Source organism: Ylistrum balloti, unplaced genomic scaffold, assembly GCF_031769215.1.
Source record: "Ylistrum balloti isolate Yb309-2 unplaced genomic scaffold, AGI_CSIRO_Ybal_v1 Utg369662, whole genome shotgun sequence".
NCBI lineage: Eukaryota > Metazoa > Mollusca > Bivalvia > Pectinida > Pectinidae > Ylistrum > Ylistrum balloti.
In genome coordinates, this window is record NW_026781912.1 from 1,598,300 (window position 1) to 1,624,071 (window position 25,772).

A 25,772-nucleotide genomic window follows, 5' to 3' on the forward strand; every position below is an offset into this window, starting at 1 on the left:
ACTATGATGGTGTTAACTACATGATATCCTTTTCACGATTTCCAAGAGATATATCAGTAGATGTTTGGACGACAATGAGAAAATAGTAAAACTATTTACCATGGAAAGAAGCCAATATCTGCCAAGTCATAAAATTGTGGTTTTTTAAAAAAAAATGACACAAAGTTTTAGACACAGCAAGAGGAACATTACTGGGGTACCTTAACGCTTCTGTTGACATTTCCAAAAGATGTCTGACGTTCTGTACGATTGTAGCAATCATAATCTAAAAAAGGCTTTGAAATCGTTTGAGTGTTTAAAATCAAATTGTGTCGTCAAAACACTTAACATTTCATTAATGCACATAGTTTCCTCATACTATAGATACTAAAGGCAAAACAGAAAATTAGATTTTCACTACATATAGACTTCCGGTTTAGTCTAATTGTAACATTACTTGCCCGCCATTGTGTCAGTAGTGATAACACACCCGTTTCCTAATTTTGTTCTATGTTAACCGTACTAAGTAGATGTGACATATTGCATTCGATTCGTTTCTTGGTTTAGCTTTAAGGAATTTGACACTATTGTAGGCACACATCCTTTATACATAAGTGTGAAGCTTACAGTCATAACCCTTCGCCCCAGTATCAACAGTCCCCCAATCATCTCCATGTAGATCCCACCTCTGTGTGATTCGAACCCACGACCACGAGTCATTAGTTCAGTGCACTACCATCTAGGCCTTGCGGTGATTGTTTTCGTGTGATGAAATTATAGGCCAAATATAGAGGATTCTGAAAGGATATAATGAGAAAAAAAAATATATATATATATATAATGTAACTGGTTAAACTTCTACTATAGTCAACTTTTGGGGCACAAGTTAGCAATGATGCTAAGTGCTGTTCTAAATAAAATCCATCATCCATCACAAGCACGTGCATATATATTGCAATAGTTTGTATTTCACAAAGAAATATTTTTTGTGAAAAAAATTGTTCAGATAACATCTATTTATTGATAATGATAGATATTATTCATAGTAACTGAAATGCATTCAACCAAGTCCTGCTAGTAAGATGTCATTACATGGTCCGCTGCATAGAAAAAACGTCTTTTTTTCTATGTACTGTCTTATTGTGGAAATAAATATGATACACCTGGTTTTGAAAAACGTTTCGCTCGGTATGTAACCACCTCTGGCGTGTCAGTAAAACGTTTACAAAGCATGGATAACTTCAGGGAATGTTGAAAATGATAAATAAAATCTGACATATTTCGAAAAATAAAATCCATATGTAAAATCTCCCCTTAGATAATGAATCGTTTTGTGACATATTTCCATGTCAAGCGCATTTTTTTCTCAAAAACATCTTGAACGAGGACTAGAAAATTACAGAGACAGAACATTCAGGAATAAAAAAGGATGAATAAGGAAGTCTGATAATTAAGCTGTAAATGCTTACATAATTTGATCATATCATTATTACGAGCATTTATGAATTGTATATATACCTGTGTATATATCTGATAATGTTCTAGGACCGAACATAAATCGTACATTTTCCGAGTGATTTTATGATAGATTACAATAACGAGCAATTCTGTATCATTTAAGTATGTAAAACGACATGATTCAGGCTAGTTTAAAGGCACTACTTTCTAGTATGATTTTTTTTATTTAATTTCTTAACTCATTTCCTGTTTTACGTTACATGTATAAATCCCACATTTCTTTCTTGCTTGACTATCAACTCATCGGCACAAAGAATCCGATACCTATTTAGTACGAGTCTACTGTAACAAACAAGGTGACCATGAAAGTGTCGTGGTGTCGTTGATCATGGCTAGATAAAAACTGATGTTTGTTGATGAGCATAACCGCAACAAAAGCAATAAATTACAAAAAAAAAAAATTGCCTGGTTATTCTACCATGTCCTTATATGGCAGAGTAACCACATTAAAAAAAATCAACAGAAAACACTCGTATCTAAATGTTATCAGGAAAATGAGCACAGCAGTTATATCAAGACACGTATCCGTCCGTGCGTGAGTCGCACCGTCCGTCTGTGTATTGTTCTACATTATCGACACCATCGTTCCATTTGTCACCAATGATACATAGGGACGTATACCGGAACCTTATTAAAGCGAGTTTGAAATGTAACATTAAAATACCTGGTCGCAAAGCATCTCACTAAGCAATGCACATGAACGGATATTTTTAGGTAATATCCTTATCTTAGATATTCAATGTGTGAAGTAAGGAATTTGGCCCACCCACCTATCTACCTCCTATTTAGTACCAATAACAGGTGTGGTTTATTAAAAAAAAATGTGATAGATGACGAGATATATCGCCAGACATGTCCTTGATTAAATCTCGCCTCCTGCGACCTTTATACCGCACCCAGTCCTCCTCATTGTACATCACTAACACTTAAAGACGGAAATTAGGTTTAACGGCAAAAAATGTAGATATTCATATATTTCACAGAGTATTAAAAAGGAAAAGTGATAACTTCACCGGTAGACTGGCTGAATCAGTTGACCTCTTTAGAATAAAAAATAACAGCGATCATTTTACAGCGAAAACAAAGACATCTCTTTTTCTATTGAAGTAGTTTTAGAAAATATTTAAACTTTACAAGTCGGCTGTTTGTGTCGTATTTTAGGTTGTTTGCCCGTCCTAAATGAACAGGCATAATACGTCCATTGTCTACTAATGACCTATTTCCTTATTTGGTATCGACAAGTTATATTGAGGTACCCCTGTATACCTACATACAAATAACCTTTGATTCTAATTATAGACGCCTGTAATTGCAATGCTTACTTTGATTAAAGACTAAATTCATTTCCGACTACGTCATCCAAGGTATTTAGTAGACCACAATGCCGCTAATGCATACTAATATATGCACACACACCTGTACATGATTATAACTACACTGTACTTTTATCATGACACATCGTTTCAACAATCTGGGCTTGGCGACACCAACTTCACTGAATATGTGCAAACCATGGTACTATATTAAAAGACAAATAAACTCCTTAAATATCCGGTTTGAAGATTGGGTGAATAATCTTGAAATATTTGGAAATTTATCAATCCGAGGAGTGGATGTAAGGATTTGAATTATCGATACTTGAATTAACCAAAACCTGTCTATAACAGATATCTGGCTTGACCGACCAATTCGAATCACCTGCCCCTACCGACACCTTTGTATACCGAAATCTTAATAATGTTTTGTCAGTACTTGACTTCACCTTGATTTATTGACCTACATAGTTATCAGCACCTGTGTATACCGCAACCTTGCGTTATCAATCAATAACTATATCAACACACGTGTTTACCGACACGTTTAGTGACCGATCAGTGCCTATAGCTACACCTGTGTATACCGACACCTTTAGTGACCGATCAGTGCCAATATCAGCACCTGTGTATACCAACACCTTTAGTGACCGATCAGTGCCAATATCAGCATCAGTGTATACCAACACCTTTAATGACCGATCAGTGCCAATATCAGTACCTGCGTATACCGACACCTTTAGTGACCGATCAGCAACAATATCAGCACCTGTGTACACTGACACCTTTAGTGACCGATCATTACCAATATCAGCACATGTGTTTACCGACACATTTAGTGACCGATCAGATCCAATATCAGCACCTGTGTATGCAGAAACATTACCTTTCAGAAACAACCAGATATAACATACTTTGTCAACATGCGGCTTTCACAAACTACACTATATTATTAACAAAGGACTAAACCAACTCAAAATGCTCCAGTTTTCCAGGATGGAAAGTATATAACGTTATCAGTTAATGGAAATAGTTCAAATAATTACAGAGTAATTTGATTGTGTTAGAGAAGTGCAGTATTTGATCGTCACATCCGGCAACATAATGTGTACAGGAAACTAGTTCCTTCGTGTATCGCTCGTCATTTTCTTACACCTCTAGCTTTGCTTTACCTTCCATTTTGACGTCTAATCATTTTACTCAACATGGCGCTGATATTGCGTCGCCAACAAAATGTATCGGGTGATATAAACGTCAAAATTAATGAGATGAATATGATTAATGATATCAATATTCAAATGACTAAATATAGCGTAGAACAGGAAAAAATAAACGATCAGGCAATCAATTTATCAAATATCTGAAAACATTTTGCAGTAGATTGCCTCAAATCTGACAAATAAACTAGATTACACAAACTTTCCATATTGACGAAATATATAAAAATTAGATAGTAATTATTTTTCAGCTTGCAGCGTTCACATCAACTATTAGCGTAAGGGAGCTAACTCTTAGTTTCTCGTGGTATAAACATACAAGATTTCAAACAGTTTAATTATTCCAGATATTGTCACATGCATGCAAGGTTAAAACTAAATATAGACAGTAACATGTATCAAGAAAAACATACAAATAAAAAGCACAGAAATCTACAAGCACTATTGACAGTGAATACACATGTTCAATGAGTGAAAATGATGTTTATTCAGTATAAGAAATGACAATAGTATCCATTATAAAATCCAAGGGGAATACTACATTCTTCAAGTGTGAAAGTCTGTATTAATGGAAAAGCTCCACGAGATTTTCAATAACAAAATTATATCTTCGCTTGAATTCGCCAAATCTTGCTTTACCAAATACAGACGGAAGTAACCGTAGGAATAATCCAGCTGGAGGGTGTCGGCATGATTGTTGTGCCAGGAAGGATCGTCCTGCACGTTAATAAACTTGCTAAGTGAGACTGGTTACCACAGTAGAGATAGCTGGTACACTGATTCGGCGTCGGGTGTCTGTCCAAACAGTCCGCGATGGGTTAAATGTCTAAGGTGGACCTATCTGGTTCCGACGTTACCCTTATAGTTGTGGTAGCTCATCCTCAATACTAAAAGGGTTACGCTCACTTTCACTCTCTGCACAAGATGAAACAATCTTCTATTTCCAGGTGAGTCCCGATTTTGTCTTAATACTATGGCGGAAAGCACAAATTGTGGAAGTTACGATGGAAGCGTTTTGCGATCTCAGAACGAGGCCACTTTGACTGGAGAAGTGTGGTATTTATAAGGGAAATCGTACCAGACTTGTGGTAAATAGCACTTAAACCAGCATTTGATATTGAAATAACAGATTTCTACCATTCTTAAGACGCCATGGCGTTGGTACTATTTTCCAGCAGGATGACGCACCAGTGTACACCAATCTCGTCAGTACAGCTATATTGACTATCAAAATCACCAACTCCTCATATTTGGAACGTTGTGGGCAGAACATCAAAGTCGGTCGTCAAACTTGTATGAGCTGGTCCAAGTCTTGAATGCTGAATGCAATATCTCTCCATGATGAAAGTAGCGTTGCCCTTCTTTTTTGTTTACTATCTACGGAGAATGACAAACATAGTAAAATATCTTTATTTAGATTTATTTGTTTGATCCGTTCATCGACTCATGAATACCTAAAACCATTTTGAGACCTGGCCCCATTTGCATAAAACATCTCAACTTGAGATTTTCTCAAGTCGAGATTTTCCTCAGCTGATATCTCCTCAAAAACGGCTTGTATAAAATTTTCTCAAGGAACAGGAGGAAGTCATCGGCTAGGATGTCCTGAAATTCCTTGAGGAATTTTCATACAAGATATTTTCAAGGAGATATTAGCTGAAGAAAATCTTGACTTGAAGAAATCTCAAGTTGAGATGTTTTATACAAGTGGGGCCAGGTCTCCTTTGCTGCTGGTGGCTACGTCACTGCACATTGTTGAGAATTCTGGTACACAGGACAACCCGCATGGGCTCTTTACTTATAGCCTCTTAGCGACAATTTCCATGACACTAATACTTAAATTTTCTCTTGAAGTCGCAAAAACTATATCTAAGTGTAAAGTCGTATGTACAAAATATCTTCAGATTAACAATAGCAAAAGTTTCATATATGTCAGGTTTCGCGCGCTGATTTCAAAATGTCTTTTATACGTTATCAGCGTGGAAACAAAATAAGAGCGGGAAAATTGACGTAAGCACAAAAGACTTACTTTGAGAACGTGACATTACTAACTTGGATTGACCAAGATTTATATGGCAGGTGTCACCGATAGGGCAGAAGACGCTTACTCTTCGGAACACCCTTATTCTGATACTTTTCCATGAATCACCGTGTAAATCCCCCCTAGTTTTATTAGCATTGAGTTTGGGCTATCATTATGTTGGCCTGTTGGTATTTTTTATTGCTTTAATACGTGACACAGGCATAATGTTTTTATGAGATTAGCAGAATTACGACATAGTGAAACAAAATATACTAAACAATGAATTCTATAATTTTAGAAGCACATTCCCAAATACGTTGTCCCAGAGATTACTTTATTTTACTAAATAATACTGGAAAGGTTTTTGTTTGTTTTCGATAGATCGATAGAGATCTATTTTTTCGTTATTGTCGATGATAGAGAAAACTGTAATCAGTTTATAGATTTCCATGCCAAAAGGCATTCTTTACTCACAGTTTTTAGTAAAGACGGCGAAGAATTTAACTAATTTCAAGCCTTTGCACTATTTGTCATTCCACTTTTCGCTTTTTGCTGAATATGGAGATATAATCCGAGCCTTTTGCACGTAAGTCAATCTTCAGTAAAGTAAATCATAGTTCTTAGCAGCTAGAACAATGACCGGCGCTACTAAATAAAAATTGTAGCTATATATAGTACGTTATATTTAGAAGATAGTTTAGGGCCTCATATTTTAAAGAGATTAAAATGGGAAAGAACCAAATGTCACAATATTATGGTGAGTGTTCGTAGGGCCCTGTGGTCTCTCTGCTACTGACTATTGTTGACTCAAATTCTCATAAAGCAATAAATATCGTTGTCTTCTGTCAGATAAACGATCAAACGAAATTCTTTAAAGACCCTTTCCCATTTTCTTTAAATGCGACAAGCTACGCGACTGTAAAATAGAACGCATCCATTCGCAACCCCGAGTAACACATAGCCATCTTACTATATCATACTGTTAAAATTCACAAGGTATGGCTGGTCAGGATGGATGCGTTGTGGCTCTCACAACAAAATCTAGTTGATTGATTCATGTGTTTAACTGCAAACAGACACCTATATCTACTGAATGTATTCCTCTCTTTCTGGTCACAAACCATGCTTACGAAATCTTCCTTCTAATTATGACTTTTAAATGGAAATTTTGAAATTCGATTTCGTCCAGCATATAAACCGTTTCATCCTTTATAAGTTTACATTATATAACTTTTGTGATTGTGTTAAACTGTAATAAGGTTATTCCACACAGAAAGCGTCTTACTCGAGGCTTTAGCGAGACTTTTGTTACATTGTAATTGCAAAAGTGAAAAACAAAGAAATATACAGACAGCAGAATCATAATTCAATCTCAAATTCAATAAAACTAGACCAAAACATGATCAAAAGAAATATTTATACGTATCTATTATGGATCATCGTACAACATGTGCAGTGCCATATTAATTTCAAATTTCCTGTAATGCAGGTCTTTGTTATTGTTATACAATATCTCATACCACTGTTACACACACAACACTGACGTTCTAGTATTTAAAAATGAGTCGGGTCATTATTTAAGTATGAAGTCCTTTTTAGACTTGTTTACGGACCCTTAATGTTTATCATATTGTAATATATGTATCAATTGTTCTTGTTAATGAAACGATTTCACAAAATTAAATTTGCTACTAACTTTTCACAATTTCGTTTGTCAGGCATATCCTGAGGATACGGTATTGGTCTTGTAAATCGTATCATTATATATGAAGACGTTTGAAACGTACAAATTACCCATGTACGAACCAGGTAATTAAGGTAACAGCAGGTCGTAGCAGACAGATAATTGTAGTATGTTTAAACGATACCTTCTGTCTACTCGAGAATGTTCTTATCGTAACATTAACTGTTCTAAAATGCTGAGATTTGTAAAATTGTAGGCTTCCTGAAAGATGTCGCTCTATTATAAAGATTATGACGTACCATTTTAATCTTTTGTGTCAACATATCCATTTAAGATTTTTAGCATTCGTCTTTTACCTTTTATTTTGTTTGATGTTATTTCCTTTTTAGTTCTCTGTGTGTTTTTACCGGTTAATGGTCCTACTGACATTGTATCTCTCAAAACATCATTATTGTGCCGTTCCCTACTATATGCTGTGATTGGGAACTTTACCAAAGCACTTCAAGTTAACTGATTGTCTATTGATTGTTTTGGTGTATTTTTAGTGTTGTACTAATATGCTGTTTGATACTCGCAATACATGCCAAGTTGTATTTTGTTGTTTACTTCAAATTACTTTAATTTTTGATGCGTTTTGAGCTAATGTTTTAAAATTCCTTTTATACTACACGCATTCTTGCATCTTGTATAGTTAAAATTTGTTACGTGCCGCCTATTTGTAGTTTTCTCAAGAGTCACCTCCCTTGGAACGCGTGAGAAAGCGAGACTTCGTCGGCTTTTCGCCACGTCCATTATTTTTCTGACACCGGTAACAGGTAATTACTTGAGTTGAGCACTCATTGGGCATATTGGTGTTTGAATTCCATTACAATATTGATGTTTTATGATATAATTGGAAACATGGATCTGGGTATGATTCTTAAATCCTCCGAATGTTATGTCATGAGAGTCTTTATAAAAAAATGTCGACATCCATGACATCGTCGTTGATCTGTCAGAAGATTATTTCTGTTTTCTCTTGTTGAAGCATGACAGTAACATACTGAACAACAAAGTTCAAACAATAAGTAAACGACATTTATACAAACAGAGTAAAGCCTATCTCTGCGAACATTCCTTTGGAATTATTTTTGACGTAAACTTATTCTTTTACTACCCCTATGACATGAGAGGCCGCTGACCGGTCGTTTTATTATCTGACATTGTAACACGGCACCTGTCATAAGTTTCTCGCCGTGCGAAACCTCTAACATTGTTGGAGTTATGTTTTTTGTTTTTTTGAGGGATATGGCACCGCTAACCATTATATTTTGTAAGCAATATCACCGTAATGAATTGGACTGGTATCATCGATTTCGTTGGCGATCTCCCCAATTCATTTTAGTGTCGGATATAACCTATTCACTTTAGTGATGTCGCCAAATCTTTCAGTATGTCTCCATTGTGATAATACCCAATGATTAAAGTAATAACGCCAATTCATTGTGATGATATCATCTGTTTAATTTGAATTGGTCATGTCAACATTATCTTCACCTCCCTAAGAATGAATGATTACCTTAATACACTTCGGGCACAACCCTGCGCAATAGTCCTTGGTCTTGCATTTGGTTGATGGCTACTTCTTTGGCTAATAGATGTTTTACTCAAATGCAGGTTAATTTGAAACAGAAACAAACAATTTTTTTTAAACTTTTGCAACAAAAGGAGGGCTACAGTTTTCAACATAACCCAATGGACTCAAATTATAAAGTGTTGCAACATGTTTTAGTTAGAGACTACTCAAGTAATTTTAGTATCCCATGTCCCCAACCCACTTCTTCAATAGGTGCTGTTATTAATGTTGCTAATATTGATTTAATTTACAAGACTTTAAAGGTGATACATCGCACATACAAAATTTATTAATTCTTATTAAAATTTCTTGGTTTCAGATTGAGTCTATGACAATGTCGGACCAGCCATGTTACACCCTAATAAATCTGCCGTCAGATGCAGAACCGCCAACAGAAATGCAGCTTCGCACAGACTTAGGTAAGCTGATACTTTCCCGTATTGATATATTTTTGCTTAAATACTGATGCCATTTATACCCTTATTTTACAGAGTTACGTCCCCTTTATGTAATCATCAGATACATATATGACCAGCATGATGCTTATGAAACCCTTTAAGAGACCAGAGCTCCAGACAACCAGTGTTTTTATGATTAAAATTATGTTAAAACGCAACAAAATATATTTCTGTGCCTACTGAAAATGCTGATTAAAAATGAAAACACATGTGTTACGACCTTATATGTGTCTGGCTTCAGAAAAGGGAGACACAAGAACAAAGACTGATGCCTTGAAGAAAACCATTCAAATGATACTGAATGGAGAGAAGATGCCCTCCCTGTTGATGACCATCATCAGATTTGTGATGCCGTCACAGGACCATATGATCAAGAAGTTACTCCTCATCTTCTGGGAGGTGGTACCCAAGTACACAGCAGATGGCAAGATGTTACACGAGATGATTCTTGTTTGTGATGCCTATAGGAAGGTGAGAATAGATTTATTAAAAGGTTTATCAAGAACAAGTCTTTGTTATCATTGAAAGCAATAGAAGTGTACAGATTGTTTTGCTCCAATCATTGTAATGGAGGTACCATTAAACTGGATAGCTGGCAAGGCTTTAGTAACTTTATAAGGATGTCTCATGATCAGTTACTTTATATTTTTGTTTAATTTATTGATTGTATTTTTAGTGAATTAATTGATTCATCTAGATATTATACCAAAGAGTTCATGAAAGTTGTTTTGTTTGCTGTGGACAGGACCTACAGCATCCAAATGAGTTTATTCGTGGATCCACTCTGCGCTTCCTGTGTAAGCTGAAGGAACCAGAACTTGTAGAACCTTTGATGCCGGCAATTAGACAGTGTCTGGAGCACCGTCACTCCTATGTTCGCAGAAATGCTGTTCTTGCCATTTACACCATCTTCAGGTCTGTTTATTTGTCATATAAGTCTGTGGTTCTTATACCCAGGTATTTTTGAGTGTTGGTATTTTGATAGAGTTGAAAATACATAGGGTAAATTTAGGTAAGTTCAATATTATAAAAGCAACAAAGGAAGGTTTTGGAATAAAGTGATTGTAAGCAAGTTGTGAAATGATAGAAAGCTGTATTATCAGTGTTGAACTGTGTGTGTTTATTTCAAAGCCAAATATTACAGTCCTTACAGCAAACTTGTTATCAGTAAGTTCATCACTGTTGAAACAATAACCAACAAATCCTTTGAAATACCTAGTGCGGTAAAATCTATTTCATTTTATGCATTTTGATCTCAACTTGTTGATTAATTAGATGATGTTAGACTTGCTATATAAATTAACATTGAAAAGTAGCATGTAAGAATTTTCTGACTGGGTCAGAATTACATCATGGTTCAAATGATCATGGTTGTGTTTTAAATGATTCAAACAATTTCTGTCAATTTATAACAATTTATGTGAAAGCAGATTTTGAAATCAGAGAAACCCCTTGTCTGTTTTCAGGAATTTTGATTTTCTGATTCCTGACGCCCCTGAGCTGATTGCCAAGTTCTTGGAAACTGAACAGGACATGTCATGTAAAAGGAATGCATTCATGATGCTGATCCATGCTGACCAGGTGCGTGACAAACTCGTTTAGTAAATTAGTTGTTTGACGTTTCGGTCTGAATTCATGCTGTAGACATTCTGAGAAAGAACTTTATTAAGAGAAAAATATCAAATAAAAGGTTAATAATTTTGTACGAATTTATTCTTAACTGAAAGTTTCACTAGAAGCAATTTATCTTGTCAAAACTGATTATTATTTTCCTTCCTCAAATCTAATAAGCTTTTGAAATTATGCATAAAACTTGTTACCACACCTATATACGAGGATTTTATCTTAGTCACATTGCTTCGTTTTTGCTTGTTTCTCTATCAGAACAAGTAACAAAAATTGTGTAGTTTTTATCATGTCTCCTTGAAGCTGAAGCTTGTTGAATGTTAATACACCCAGGTGATGCATGTTGGTGACTCAATGTACCTGTTGCTGAGGAAGTTAATTATGTATTTTATGTATTGTATGTTCCAGGAGCGAGCACTCAACTACCTTAGTAGTTGTATTGATCAGGTGACTTCCTTTGGGGACATCCTCCAGCTTGTCATTGTCGAGTTGATCTATAAGGTGTGTGTCTTTTAAGCTTTTGTTGAAAGTTCCTACACAGAAAAAAATGTTTCAGGGAAATTTTGAGTTTTTCAGCTGCAAGTCATTGTGTTAGGATAATTTGTCAAGATTTTGTAAAAATGATGCTTTTTTGTACTCTACTTGGTAATTGTAAACAAAAACTCATGAAATCTGTGTCACTTGTTAATAATGAAATGTTACATTCACTTACATAGGTGTGCCATGCCAATCCATCTGAGAGGGCGCGTTTCATCCGTTGTATTTATAACTTGTTGAACTCCTCCAGTCCAGCTGTCCGTTACGAAGCAGCAGGTACCCTGGTCACTCTGTCCAATGCTCCAACAGCAATCAAGGTATAATAAGAAGTTGAATTAATTTTTTCATAACATCTTAAATATTTAAAAAAAAATCCAGTAGTTTGAGCATTTGTTATGATTTTTCAAGTTATTTTCTGCTAGATTTACATTTGCCAACATGTAACGGGAATCATTTTGAAAAATAATCTTTACCAAATGTTATTACAATTTTTATTCCTAATTATTCTGGTTGATTATTAAAAATGTGTTTTAATCTTTGTATATTCTGCTGTTTAAACAGGCTGCTGCTAGCTGTTACATTGAGTTGATTGTGAAGGAAAGTGACAATAACGTCAAACTAATTGTGCTTGACCGACTCATTGCACTGAAGGAGGTTCCTTTACATGAAAAAGTCTTGCAGGTACATCTTGGATGTGGAATTTATTCATTAGTGTTACATGAATGTTAATTGGACATGCAACCTCCAAATAACTTTCTTTTGAGATTGAACTCATTGTTGAGTTAAACAACAAGTTTTCATCTTTTACCTTCATTGTTAAAGCCATTGTTTGATTGAATCTTTGAAAGGAATCAGGCTGTTTTATTTCACAAAACCCCCAATAAAACGCCCCACTTCAGTTCTATCCACACAAAATGTTTTATTTTAGAATGTTTACAATGATGTTTCATTACCTTTGAAGGATCTTGTGATGGACATTCTGAGAGTACTAAGTTCACCTGACCATGAGGTTAGAAAGAAAACATTATCATTGGCTCTGGAGCTGGTTACGTCAAGGAATATGGAGGAAGTAAGTGATGTAACAAGAACTGAATTTCAACATTTTACTAATTAATTTTAATATACTGTATTAAATTTCTTGATTCAAACCTATATTGATGAATACACATGATGTTGTCTTTTATTTTACATATTCTTAACATGTTGGGTCATTTTGAAGTTTTATATCCTAGTTTTATGTGAAATAGAATACAGTTCCTTTAATCTTATATGTAAATGTTATTTCTAATCCAATTTGTGTTTTAAAAAATTGCTAAAATGGTAGAATCTGTATAATCTTCCTTATAGATGGTCCTAGTCTTGAGAAAGGAGGTTGTGAAGACAAATAATGTGGAACACGAGGATACTGGAAAATACCGCCAGCTACTTGTGAGAACACTCCATCAGTGCTGTATCAAGTTCCCAGACATTGCCGGTACCATTATACCTGTGGTAGGTTTTAAATTGTCAAAAATTCTGGACTGGTAGCAGTCCCTTCTATGATTGTCAAATGATGATACTGTTTGTCTTGAAATTTTGGATAAAAGATATTTTTCTGTATTCATGTAGTTTTAGGTCTGAAGTTTTTGTATGTGTGCCCTGGCACTAACACATTGTACATGTTTTATGTTAATGATGTAATTATACACTTGTCAATGTACATGTTGTATTATTATATAGTGTTTACCCTATGTCTATCTTGTCCTGGCTGGTTGCCACACTGTTGACTTTAGTAATTTGGTTTCAGTTTGATGGAAATAGTTTGAGAAATTCACTTCCATGAATTTATGTTCATGGTTCCAGTGTAAGGGTCACCATTATTATATTTACTATAAATACAATTTGTCAAAAGATTGATGCTCATTTTCATGGCAACAAGTACATTAATATCCCTTAGACATTTCATAATTTGCTCATACAACTTATACCAAGTGATATATCACAAAGCTCAAAATCAATTCATTATAATAATGTGTTTGTTATTGACAGCTGATTGAGTTTCTTGGTGACCAGAACGAGTTGGCTGCCCTGGATGTGCTGGTATTTGTCAGAGAAGCTATACAGAGATTTGAGGAACTTAGAACCCTCATTGTCTCCAAACTTCTGGAGATTTTCCCCTCCATTAAGGCTATCAAGTAAGTTTGATAAAGCCTAGCTTAAGGCATACAATAAAAGGTAGCCTGCTTAATGATAATAGTTAATAATGCATTGAAGTGGTACATCCAAGGAAAGCAAGTCATCTTAGTTAAAATTCCTTTTTCTAATTTGTAAAATAATAATATGAATTATTTCAGAATGGAATTCATCTTATAATTTTGTGTGTGGAAATTTAAGATATGTCTTTTATGTCATTATATTCACACAGTAAAATAAAGAAAAAGGGTATCTGACCATAGTGTACTTGTTAAATTTGTGAATCTAATATTTTATAGTTGTCGCCAGTTGGGGCTACTTTACAGAGACTATATTTTGCACAAAACTCCCCTCTTGCTGCTTATATATAGACACATCATGTCTATATTCAGCTTCTTAGAATTTGACTTACTATAGAAATATTTGCTGGGTACTTAATGTTGTCTTTTTTATCTTTAATGACTGCAAATGTAGACAAATTAAATCTCCAATGAGTTTTTATAATGTGTTGTATATATTTTTATTGGAGTAGAAAAAGTGATTTCATACTTCTTTTATTTCCTGTATAAATTCAAAAAAATAAATCAAATTTTGATTTTGCAGATATTGAATCTTTCAGTTAAGAACTTGTATTCTAAAAGCTATTTTCTACATTTACAGGGTACACCGGGCTGCTCTGTGGATCCTGGGTGAATATTGTACTACCAACGAGGACATACAAAGTGTCATGAATCTTATTCGCCAATCTATTGGAGAGGTCAGTTTCTAAATGTACCTTTAGCAATAATTGACTGTGTTTATTCTGAAAACAGCCTTAATTCAGTTTGTAACTTTTCATCAGCTGACCATAGTTTGACATCTCATCAAATCTGGTCTTTTTCAGATTCCTATTGTGGATGATGAGATCAAGAAAGCTGCTGGAGAAATCAAGGATGATGGTATGTTGTTGTTGTTAATTGGAAAATATTCTTTTTACCTACTGTTTTCATAGAAGGGAATTCAATTATTCCAAAGTGTGACTTTAATAATAATAAAAGTGGGTAATTTAGGTTTAAACTGAAGAACCCTGTCAAAACAATGTTTCTCATTCCTTTGGGGATGACAGTTTCTACTTTGCATTCTGGTATGCATATCAGTGAAATGAAATTATATTCAATAGAAATTGTTTAAAGACAGAAATAGCCACTGAGTTCAACTACAACAAAAACAAAATCTGAAATAGAAATAAGTTGTTTACCCTGTTTTTTTGGGGGTGATTTTATTCTTGATTTGTGCAATATCGGTAAGTACGAATTAAAAAAGAAAAAGCAAAAAAAATCATCAAGAATCCAATTGATTTTAATCAATATGATAGGCTTAAATATGAAAATAAGTATCAAAATTACCAGCATCACAATACTAAGGAGAGTTGATCATATACTACAAATGAAGTGTTCTTTATAACAGAAATGCAGGGAGCTGGAAGTGCTCAGAAACTAGTCACTGCCGATGGTACTTATGCAACACAGAGTGCATTCAGCACAATTGCAGTCTCCAAGAAGGAGGACAGGTGGGTTGACCAAGGGATGATATTAAATATTATAAGAAATGATAGTGAAACCTGCTTTACAGATAGTTTAATGGCATTCTGTAAGATACACATTTTCCATCTCTTAAAAACTGGTAACATTGCATTTAAGTTTTATTTAATGACTTCTCAAATGACATTAGCTTCTGTTGGTTTCTGTAGAGACTGATTCACAAAGACAATATCTATCTGAACAATTATAAACGATTAATTGTATTTTTAGATTGATTAATTGTCAGTTTTTCAGATTAACGAAATAATTGGAAAGGATGTCTTGAAAATAATTGGGAATGAAAAATTCTGTTACTTAATGAAAAGTTCTGTCCCAATATAATAGTATTGGTAAATAGAGAAGTGCAAGATCTGACTGTCAGTGTTATACTCCTTTCTTAACAGGCCACCTATGAGACAATACATGATGGATGGAGACTTCTTTGTCGGAGCGTCATTAGCCACTACCCTCACTAAACTAGCACTGCGATATGTCAACAATACAGACAACATCAAACGTCAAAATGTAATTAGTCTTCCTCAACCATTTTTGGAAGCATTGTATACAATGCATAGAGAATCAATTCACAGCCTTTGATGTTTTTCTTTTTGACCGACGATTACATTATTTCTGACCACCTATGTGTAGTAGATAATCCTCACAGTCGTTTATATCATGAAATTTTCCATACATTTAACAGATAATTCTGAAAGAAGAATGCAAGTCAGTATCCTTTGTTAGATATTGAAATTATGGTTCTCATTTTGATCTTCTTTTTTCAGTCTTTCCTGGCAGAATCTATGTTAGTTATGGCCTCAATCATTCATTTTGGAAAATCTGGACTCCCTACAAAGGTGAGAATATATGTCTCATTTGATGATATACTACTTCATGTCAATAGTTTATAGTTTTTTCACAAGTGTGATATATCTTGTAACATGTTGAATCAACTTTCATATAAACCTCAGTTGTCTATTTATCAATATGCTTGGAATTAACAATGGTTGTTAAGTGTGAAAACATTTTTATGGTCTTTAGCCCATCACTGATGATGATTTTGACCGTATTGCAACCTGCTTGAGGGTATTAGCGGAGAGAACTCCAATCATGGAAGACATATTCAGCAAAGACTGCCGCGAGTCTCTGTCTCTCATGTTGGCTGCTAAGATGGACGAGGAGAAAGAAATGCAGAGAGTAAGTATGGATATCATGAATTCAGCTAAAAACCTGATGGAAGATTTTGGCAATAGATATGTATCATAATCTGGAAAAAAAGGATTGCCTTAAAAGTATTTGTTTTTAGCTTCAGTTTGTGACATTCAGATGTAGTAGACTGTTGAACGTTTTAAAGTTGCAAATGTTTATTGAAGAGATACTGAGAAAATGAAGATGAATTTTTTATCTGGATTACTATCAAATTGAGATGTTTAGATAAAAATACTTCAAAAGCCAGCAAAATTAATCAGAGTAAAATATTTTGTGTACAAAATCCAATATATCTTACAGGTGTCAGAACGTCGAGCAGTGAAGGTCCAGGCGGACGATCCCATAGCTTTCTCACAACTCATTAACAAGGGGGAACTTGGAGCTACAGAGGTATGAATAGGAAATGTAATAAAATTTGGTCATTAGTTTTGGATATCACATTTCTTGTGTTGTAATTCCTCTCCAGTCAATGTGACGTTTGGGTAACTAACAAAAACTGTTATTGTAAAATTTGGGTGACTTATAAAAACTGTTATTGTAAAGTTTGGGTGACTTATAAAAACTGTTATTGTAAAGTTTGGGTGACTTATAAAAACTGTTATTGTAAAGTTTGGGTGACTTATAAAAACTGTTATTGTAAAGTTTGTGTGACTTATAAAAACTGTTATTGTAAAGTTTGTGTGACTTATAAAAACTGTTATTGTAAAGTTTGTGTGACTTATAAAAACTGTTATTGTAAAGTTTGTGTGACTTATAAAAACTGTTATTGTAAAGTTTGTGTGACTTATAGAAACTGTTATTGTAAAGTTTGTGTGACTTATAAAAACTGTTATTGTAAAGTTTGAGTGACTTATAAAAAACTGTTATTGTAAAGTTTGGGTGACTTATAAAAACTGTTATTGTAAAGTTTGTGTGACTTATAAAAACTGTTATTGTAAAGTTTGGGTGACTTATAAAAACTGTTATTGTAAAGTTTGGGTGACTTATAAAAACTGTTATTGTAAAGTTTGTGTGACTTATAAAAACTGTTATTGTAAAGTTTGTGTGACTTATAAAAACTGTTATTGTAAAGTTTGGGTGACTTATAAAAACTGTTATTATAAAGTTTGGGTGACTTATAAAAAATGTTATTGTAAAGTTTGTGTGACTTATAAAAACTGTTATTGTAAAGTTTGGGTGACTTATAAAAACTGTTATTGTAAAGTTTGTGTGACTTATAAAAACTGTTATTGTAAAGTTTGGGTGACTTATAAAAACTGTTATTGTAAAGTTTGGGTGACTTATAAAAACTGTTATTGTAAAGTTTGTGTGACTTATAAAAACTGTTATTGTAAAGTTTGTGTGACTTATAAAAACTGTTATTGTAAAGTTTGGGTGACTTATAAAAACTGTTATTGTAAAGTTTGTGTGACTTATAAAAACTGTTATTGTAAAATTTAGGTGACTTATAAAAACTGTTATTGTAAAGTTTGGGGTGACTTACAGAAACTGTTAAACTGTTATTGTAAAGTTAAAGGAAAATCTACTGAAGATATTTAGGTAGGGAATTTTTGATATCATTCTTGATTCACCTGACTACATATTGACTCTGAGAGTGTCATTAGATGAAAACACTGATTATGAAGCTTTTTTTTTTTAGGAGTTTTAAAGTGTCTTTATAACTTGAATATTGCTTTCTCTTTTAACTGTTTCACTCATTCTATACACTTTTTATGTTGTAGAATATGTTTGAGTTGACACTTTCCCAAGCCCTGGGAATGAATACCAAGAAAGATGCAGACCCTGTAGGTGCCTCAAAACTAAACAAAGTAAGTGATAAAAATATACAATACCTTGTACCCTTCTCTCCAGATCAACTCTTTCGCTTTAGATCTCATGGCAGTGTTTAAAAAGAATGTTTCTCAGTTGATTAATTGACAAGAGACAAGAATTTGTTTGTACAGAAAAAACTTTCAGATTACAAATAGAAATAGTTGCACATTTTTTCCCATTCAAAGACACCAGCCCCAATTCTCTCCCACTCCCCAAAAACCCTCAGACTGAATATTAATTCAAAATTAAGTGTATTTCTCAAAATATTTGTTACCAGGTGACACAACTGACAGGATTTTCTGACCCAGTATATGCAGAAGCCTATGTCAATGTGAACCAGTTTGACATTGTACTTGATGTGTTGGTAGTCAACCAGACTGGGGACACACTACAGAACCTCACTCTAGAGTTGGCCACTTTGGGTATGTACTGGTCACTACACCAATCCTATTTATCAAACAGCATACCCCATTGTATAAACTTTAGGAGCCTGTAGGATTGAGCTGGAACTTGCCTGAAACAGTCCAAAATTCAATATGATGCCATGGCTCCTATCATGAAAAACACATTTTTAATTTTTTTCTCAAGATCCATATGTGTCAATGAGCTGAAAATCAGTGGGAAAATATACCAAACTGTTGATAATTGTATAAATGTATCATATACAGGTCTTTATAGTTTGTGACTGTTAAGACACATGGGCCTCTTGTACTCATTAACTCCTAATACTCACTCTGGTTCCAACAATTAATGTACGACTCTATTTTATAAAATTTGTTAAAACATGACTTTATGAACTAAGCACTTAGGAAATTCAATAAATTTGTAAATTTTAAAATTTCCAGCAGAATATTTTACCTTTTAAACCAAATTCTGGTTAATTTATGAGTTTGTTTTTGGTATATTACAGGTGATTTAAAGCTGGTGGAGAAGCCGTCGCCCCTAACCATGGCACCTCACGATTTCTGTAACATCAAGGCGAACGTTAAAGTGGCCTCAACAGAGAATGGAATCATTTTTGGAAACATAGGTACATTTACTGATTATTTACAGTCAAAGTCTACCTGTCTGCTGACTCTATTTATGAATATGGAACATCGCTATATGCTACAGAAAATATCTGTTGTAATTTCCACAGCAATAGAATATTTTTTTTGGAGACATTATGTCCAGACTTTGCCAAATCATTTCTTTACAGATTAAAAAGATTTGATATTAAAATGACCGAAAAAAAAAACAACATGTCAACACATGCAATCAACATGGCAGCCATAGCAGTGTTTGGATCTTTTTACAGTTTAGATATGTTAAATACCTGCAGAATGGTCTTAATATTATCTGAAATATAGGAAAATAAGTCATATATATGTTTGTCAACAGTGTATGATGTGACTGGAGCAGCCAGTGACCGAAATTGTGTTGTCCTCAATGACATTCATATCGACATAATGGACTACATTGTGCCTGCTATGTGTAACGATAGCGAGTTCCGCCAGATGTGGGCAGAGTTTGAATGGGAGAATAAGGTGGCTGTAAACACAAACATCTCCAATTTGTCTGAATTTCTTCAGCATGTCATCAAATGTACCAATATGAAATGTCTGACCCCAGAAAAGGTGAGTGTGGAATGACCACAATATATATGTTATAATAACTGTACAAACCCAATAACCATTTGTTGTCCAAACAGATATATCTTTTCTTAAATCATGCCATGTTTTTGCCATTGAAGAGCATTATCTTCTCTCCAGGTGGAAGGGAGATAATTTTGCCCAGTTCTTCAATTTATCTTTTGTTGTTTTACAAATGATATTGCTTACCCTTGCACAACCTGAATTATTCCTGACTTTCTCTGTGTTGCATCTATTTTAACGTCTCTTATTGTCACAAATCTTGAAATATTTTGAGAAATTTTATTGTCTGGTTTGATATTAAAACTTATTTTTCAAAATGTTTGCATTATTTTCTTTGACTTTTTTTTTATTACTGAAAATCTGAATTATTTTTTTTTCATTTCTATGCAGGCATTGTCTGGGGAGTGTGGATTTATGGCTGCAAACCTGTATGCCAAGTCTATATTTGGTGAGGATGTGCTAGCTAACCTGAGTGTTGAAAAACCTGCCCACCTATCTAATGAAGCTCCAGTACAAGGTCATATCAGGATCCGTGCAAAAAGTCAGGTAAGTAACTTTTTATTCCTCAGGTGGGAATATGGTCAGTAATAAATGTATAAAGATGATGTAATTCATACTTTAATCTTCAGAATTGAATGTTGTCATATAAAAAATACTGTGTCTGTCTCAATTTGTAAATTATTTATTCAATATTCAGTATTGAAGGATAATAACAAAAGCTTTCCAAGTTAACTGAAGAAATTGTAGAATTATGCCAGTTCCTTTAACATGTGAAATCTGCAATTTTTGACAGACACTTGTATGAGGAAAGAATGTGTATGTTCCACAGTCATTGCACTTTTACATTCTCTTCCAAGGATAATCGTTACAGCATGAAAACGTTCTTATATTGCAGGGTATGGCTTTAAGTATGGGTGACAAGATCAACTTGTCACAAAAGAGAGTGTACAAGCCTGGTGCAGCAGCTTAATGTGCAGGAAAACCACATGGTACAGACAGTGTTTATATGTTGAGAAAATGCAAGCAGGAGCAAAGACAAAACAAATCCAGACGGGGAGTCAGCAATATGTGAGATCAGCAGACAAACAATAAACGTAGCAATCACTGTTTGTGTAGGAGATTCTGAAGTGTGTTCAGTTAATTTAGCATGTCAATATGAGGCACAATATTTATCTGACACTTGACTTGAAAGCTGATATATAATAACGGAAAAAAAAAATTTTGTTCATTTTTTGTGATCACATCAAATAAAATATTTCATGACAAGTCATAATTCTTGTAGAACTCTCTTTATAAGTTACATAGGATTTCCCCGAGAGCTATCATAAAAAATGCGTGAAATGCTTTATATTTAAATTATTTCTTTATTGTAGAAATTTGGAATTGTCACATCTAGACTACGATACAATGTACTTGTATTTGAAATAAATAATATATAAGCTTCAGAGGAAATTGTTTTGTATTTACCAAAACTATTATTCTTTATGTATCTTATTACCCCCAACTTGTGTCCTTGTATGCATTATATCGCCCTAAACTATTGTCATTTATGAATTTTATCACCAGAAACTATTGTCCTTTATGAATAGTTTCACCTCTAACTATTGTTCTTTATGAATCGTATCGCCCCTAAATATTGTCCTGCATAAATAGATTCCCCCCTAACTATTGTTATTTATGAATTGTGCCACCCCTAAGTGTTGACCTCTGTTTGGTATCACGTTAATGAACAAAGACAGGCATCAAAAACTAGTCGATGTGGGCTGTTGTCACAAACTAGTCAATGTTGTGGGCTGTTGTCACAAACTAGTCGATGTTGTGGGCTGTTGTCACAAACTAGTCGATGTTGTGGGCTGTTATGAAAAACTAGTTGATGTGGGCAGTTGTCACAAACTAGTCAATGTTGTGGGCTGTTGTCACAAACTAGTCGATGTGGGCTGTTGTCACAAACTAGTCGATGTTGTGGGCTGTTGTCACAAACTAGTCGATGTTGTGGGCTGTTATAAAAAACTAGTTGATGTGGGCAGTTGTCACAAACTAGTCGATGTTGTGGGCTGTTGTCACAAACTAGTCGATGTGGGCTGTTGTCACAAACTAGTCGATGTTGTGGGCTGTTGTCACAAACTAGTCGATGTTGTGGGCTGTTATAAAAAACTAGTTGATGTGGGCAGTTGTCACAAACTAGTCGATGTTGTGGACTGTTGTCACAAACTAGTCGATGTTGAGGGCTGTTATCAAAAACTAGTTGATGTGGGCTGTTGTCATAAACTAGTCGATGTTGTGGGCTGTTGTCACAAACTAGTCGATGTGGGCTGTTATCAAAAACTAGTTGATGTGGGCTGTTGTCACAATAGGTTATTTTTTGTTTATGTATACATCTAGTGACACAAGTTTATGTTTCTATATACAACTATTGTTATTTGGATGTTTCTGTCTACAACTTGAAATGGAAGGTAGAACTAGTGACAATAGATTGTTTCTGTATACAACTGGTGACAATGTTGTTTCTGTATACAACTAATGACAATATATTGTTTCTGTATACAACTAGTGACAATATATTGTTTCTGTATACAACTGGTGACAATATATTGTTTCTGTATACAACTGGTGACAGTAGATTGTTTCTGTATACAACTAGTGACAATATATTGTTTCTGTATACAACTGGTGACAATATATTGTTTCTGTATACAACTGGTGACAATATATTGTTTCTGTATACAACTGGTGACTAGATATTGTTTCTGTATACAACTGGTGACTAGATATTGTTTCTGTATACAACTGGTGACTAGATATTGTTTCTGTATACAACTGGTGACAATACATTGTTTCTGTATACAACTGGTGACAATATATTGTTTCTGTATACAACTGGTGACAATATATTGTTTCTGTATACAACTGGTGACAATATATTGTTTCTGTATACAACTGGTGACAATACATTGTTTCTGTATACAACTGGTGACAATAGATTGTTTCTGTATACAACTGGTGACAATAGATTGTTTCTGTATACAACTGGTGACAATACATTGTTTCTGTATACAACTGGTGACAATAGATTGATTCTGTATACAACTGGTGACAATACATTGTTTCTGTATACAACTGGTGACAATAGATTGTTTCTGTATACAACTGGTGACAATATATTGTTTCTGTATACAACTGGTGACAATAGATTGTTTCTGTATACAACTGGTGACAATAGATTGTTTCTGTATACAACTGGTGACAATATATTGTTTCTGTATACAACTGGTGACAATATATTGTTTCTGTATACAACTGGTGACAATATATTGTTTCTGTATACAACTGGTGACAATACATTGTTTCTGTATACAACTGGTGACAATATATTGTTTCTGTATACAACTGGTGACAATACTGGTATTGTTTCTGTATACAACTGGTGACAATATATTGTTTCTGTATACAACTGGTGACAATATATTGTTTCTGTATACAACTGGTGACAATAGATTGTTTCTGTATACAACTGGTGACAATATATTGTTTCTGTATACAACTGGTGACAATAGATTGTTTCTGTATACAACTGGTGACAATATATTGTTTCTGTATACAACTGGTGACAATAATATATTGTTTCTGTATACAACTGGTGACAATATATTGTTTCTGTATACAACTATTGTGACAATATATTGTTTCTGTATACAACTGGTGACAATATATTGTTTCTGTATACAACTGGTGACAATATATTGTTTCTGTATACAACTGGTGACAAGAGATTGTTTCTGTATACAACTGGTGACAATAGATTGTTTCTGTATACAACTGGTGACAATAGATTGTTTCTGTATACAACTGGTGACAATACATTGTTTCTGTATACAACTGGTGACAATACATTGTTTCTGTATACAACTGGTGACAATAGATTGTTTCTGTATACAACTGGTGACAATAGATTGTTTCTGTATACAACTGGTGACAATACATTGTTTCTGTATACAACTGGTGACAATATATTGTTTCTGTATACAAGTAGTGACAATATATTGTTTCTGTATACAACTGGTGACAATAGATTGTTTCTGTATACAACTGGTGACAATAGATTGTTTCTGTATACAACTAATGACAATAGATTGATTCTGTATACAACTGGTGACAATGGATTGATTCTGTATACAACTGGTGACAATATATTGTTTCTGTATACAACTGGTGACAATACATTGTTTCTGTATACAACTGGTGACAATAGATTGTTTCTGTATACAACTGGTGACAATAGATTGTTTCTGTATACAACTGGTGACAATATATTGTTTCTGTATACAACTGGTGACAATATATTGTTTCTGTATACAACTGGTGACAATAGATTGTTTCTGTATACAACTGGTGACAATAGATTGTTTCTGTATACAACTGGTGACAATATATTGTTTCTGTATACAACTGGTGACAATATATTGTTTCTGTATACAACTGGTGACAATAGATTGTTTCTGTATACAACTGGTGACAATATATTGTTTCTGTATATAACTGGTGACAATAGATTGTTTCTGTATACAACTGGTGACAATAGATTGTTTCTGTATACAACTGGTGACAATAGATTGTTTCTGTATACAACTGGTGACAATATATTGTTTCTGTATACAACTGGTGACAATATATTGTTTCTGTATACAACTGGTGACAATAGATTGTTTCTGTATACAACTGGTGACAATAGATTGTTTCTGTATACAACTAGTGACAATATATTGTTTCTGTATACAACTGGTGACAGTAGATTGTTTCTGTATACAACTGGTGACAATAGATTGTTTCTGTATACAACTGGTGACAATATATTGTTTCTGTATACAACTGGTGACAATATATTGTTTCTGTATACAACTGGTGACAGAAGATTGTTTCTGTATACAACTGGTGACAATAGATTGATTCTGTATACAACTGGTGACAATAGATTGTTTCTGTATACAACTGGTGACAATAGATTGTTTCTGTATACAACTGGTGACAATATATTGTTTCTGTATACAACTGGTGACAATAGATTGTTTCTGTATACAACTGGTGACAATATATTGTTTCTGTATACAACTGGTGACAATATATTGTTTCTGTATACAACTGGTGACAATATATTGTTTCTGTATACAACTGGTGACAATAGATTGTTTCTGTATACAACTGGTGACAATATATTGTTTCTGTATACAACTGGTGACAATATATTGTTTCTGTATACAACTGGTGACAATATATTGTTTCTGTATACAACTGGTGACAATATATTGTTTCTGTATACAACTGGTGACAATAGATTGTTTCTGTATACAACTGGTGACAATAGATTGTTTCTGTATACAACTGGTGACAATAGATTGTTTCTGTATACAACTGGTGACAATAG

At 34.0% G+C, this 25,772-nt stretch overlaps 1 protein-coding gene across 1 annotated transcript; it reads left to right on the forward strand.

Moving 5' to 3' along the window:
• Positions 1–8,502: 8,502 nt before the first annotated feature.
• On the forward strand, positions 8,503–21,805 carry LOC132558895 (coatomer subunit beta-like). The gene is made up of 24 exons (XM_060223515.1): positions 8,503–8,549; positions 9,669–9,768; positions 10,049–10,278; positions 10,553–10,722; positions 11,274–11,388; positions 11,842–11,934; positions 12,150–12,287; positions 12,532–12,651; positions 12,932–13,039; positions 13,318–13,461; positions 13,999–14,144; positions 14,803–14,899; positions 15,026–15,080; positions 15,589–15,691; positions 16,106–16,226; positions 16,484–16,555; positions 16,740–16,895; positions 17,208–17,297; positions 18,629–18,715; positions 18,997–19,141; positions 19,630–19,749; positions 20,100–20,335; positions 20,744–20,899; positions 21,249–21,805. Exons 2-24 carry the CDS (start codon positions 9,678–9,680, stop codon positions 21,321–21,323), a joined length of 2,868 nt encoding a protein of 955 aa, XP_060079498.1. The 5' UTR covers positions 8,503–8,549; positions 9,669–9,677; the 3' UTR covers positions 21,324–21,805.
• The last annotated feature ends 3,967 nt before the right edge of the window (positions 21,806–25,772 follow it).

Bases quoted from the DNA above. Each gene is read 5' to 3' on its own strand.
- LOC132558895 (XM_060223515.1), top strand. From the start codon at position 9,678: ATGACAATGTCGGACCAGCCATGTTACACCCTAATAAATCTGCCGTCA. The intron at 14,900-15,025 runs GTCAGTTTCTAA...GGTCTTTTTCAG, and splicing joins TTCGCCAATCTATTGGAGAG to ATTCCTATTGTGGATGATGA. The intron at 17,298-18,628 runs GTATGAATAGGA...TTTATGTTGTAG, and splicing joins GGGAACTTGGAGCTACAGAG to AATATGTTTGAGTTGACACT.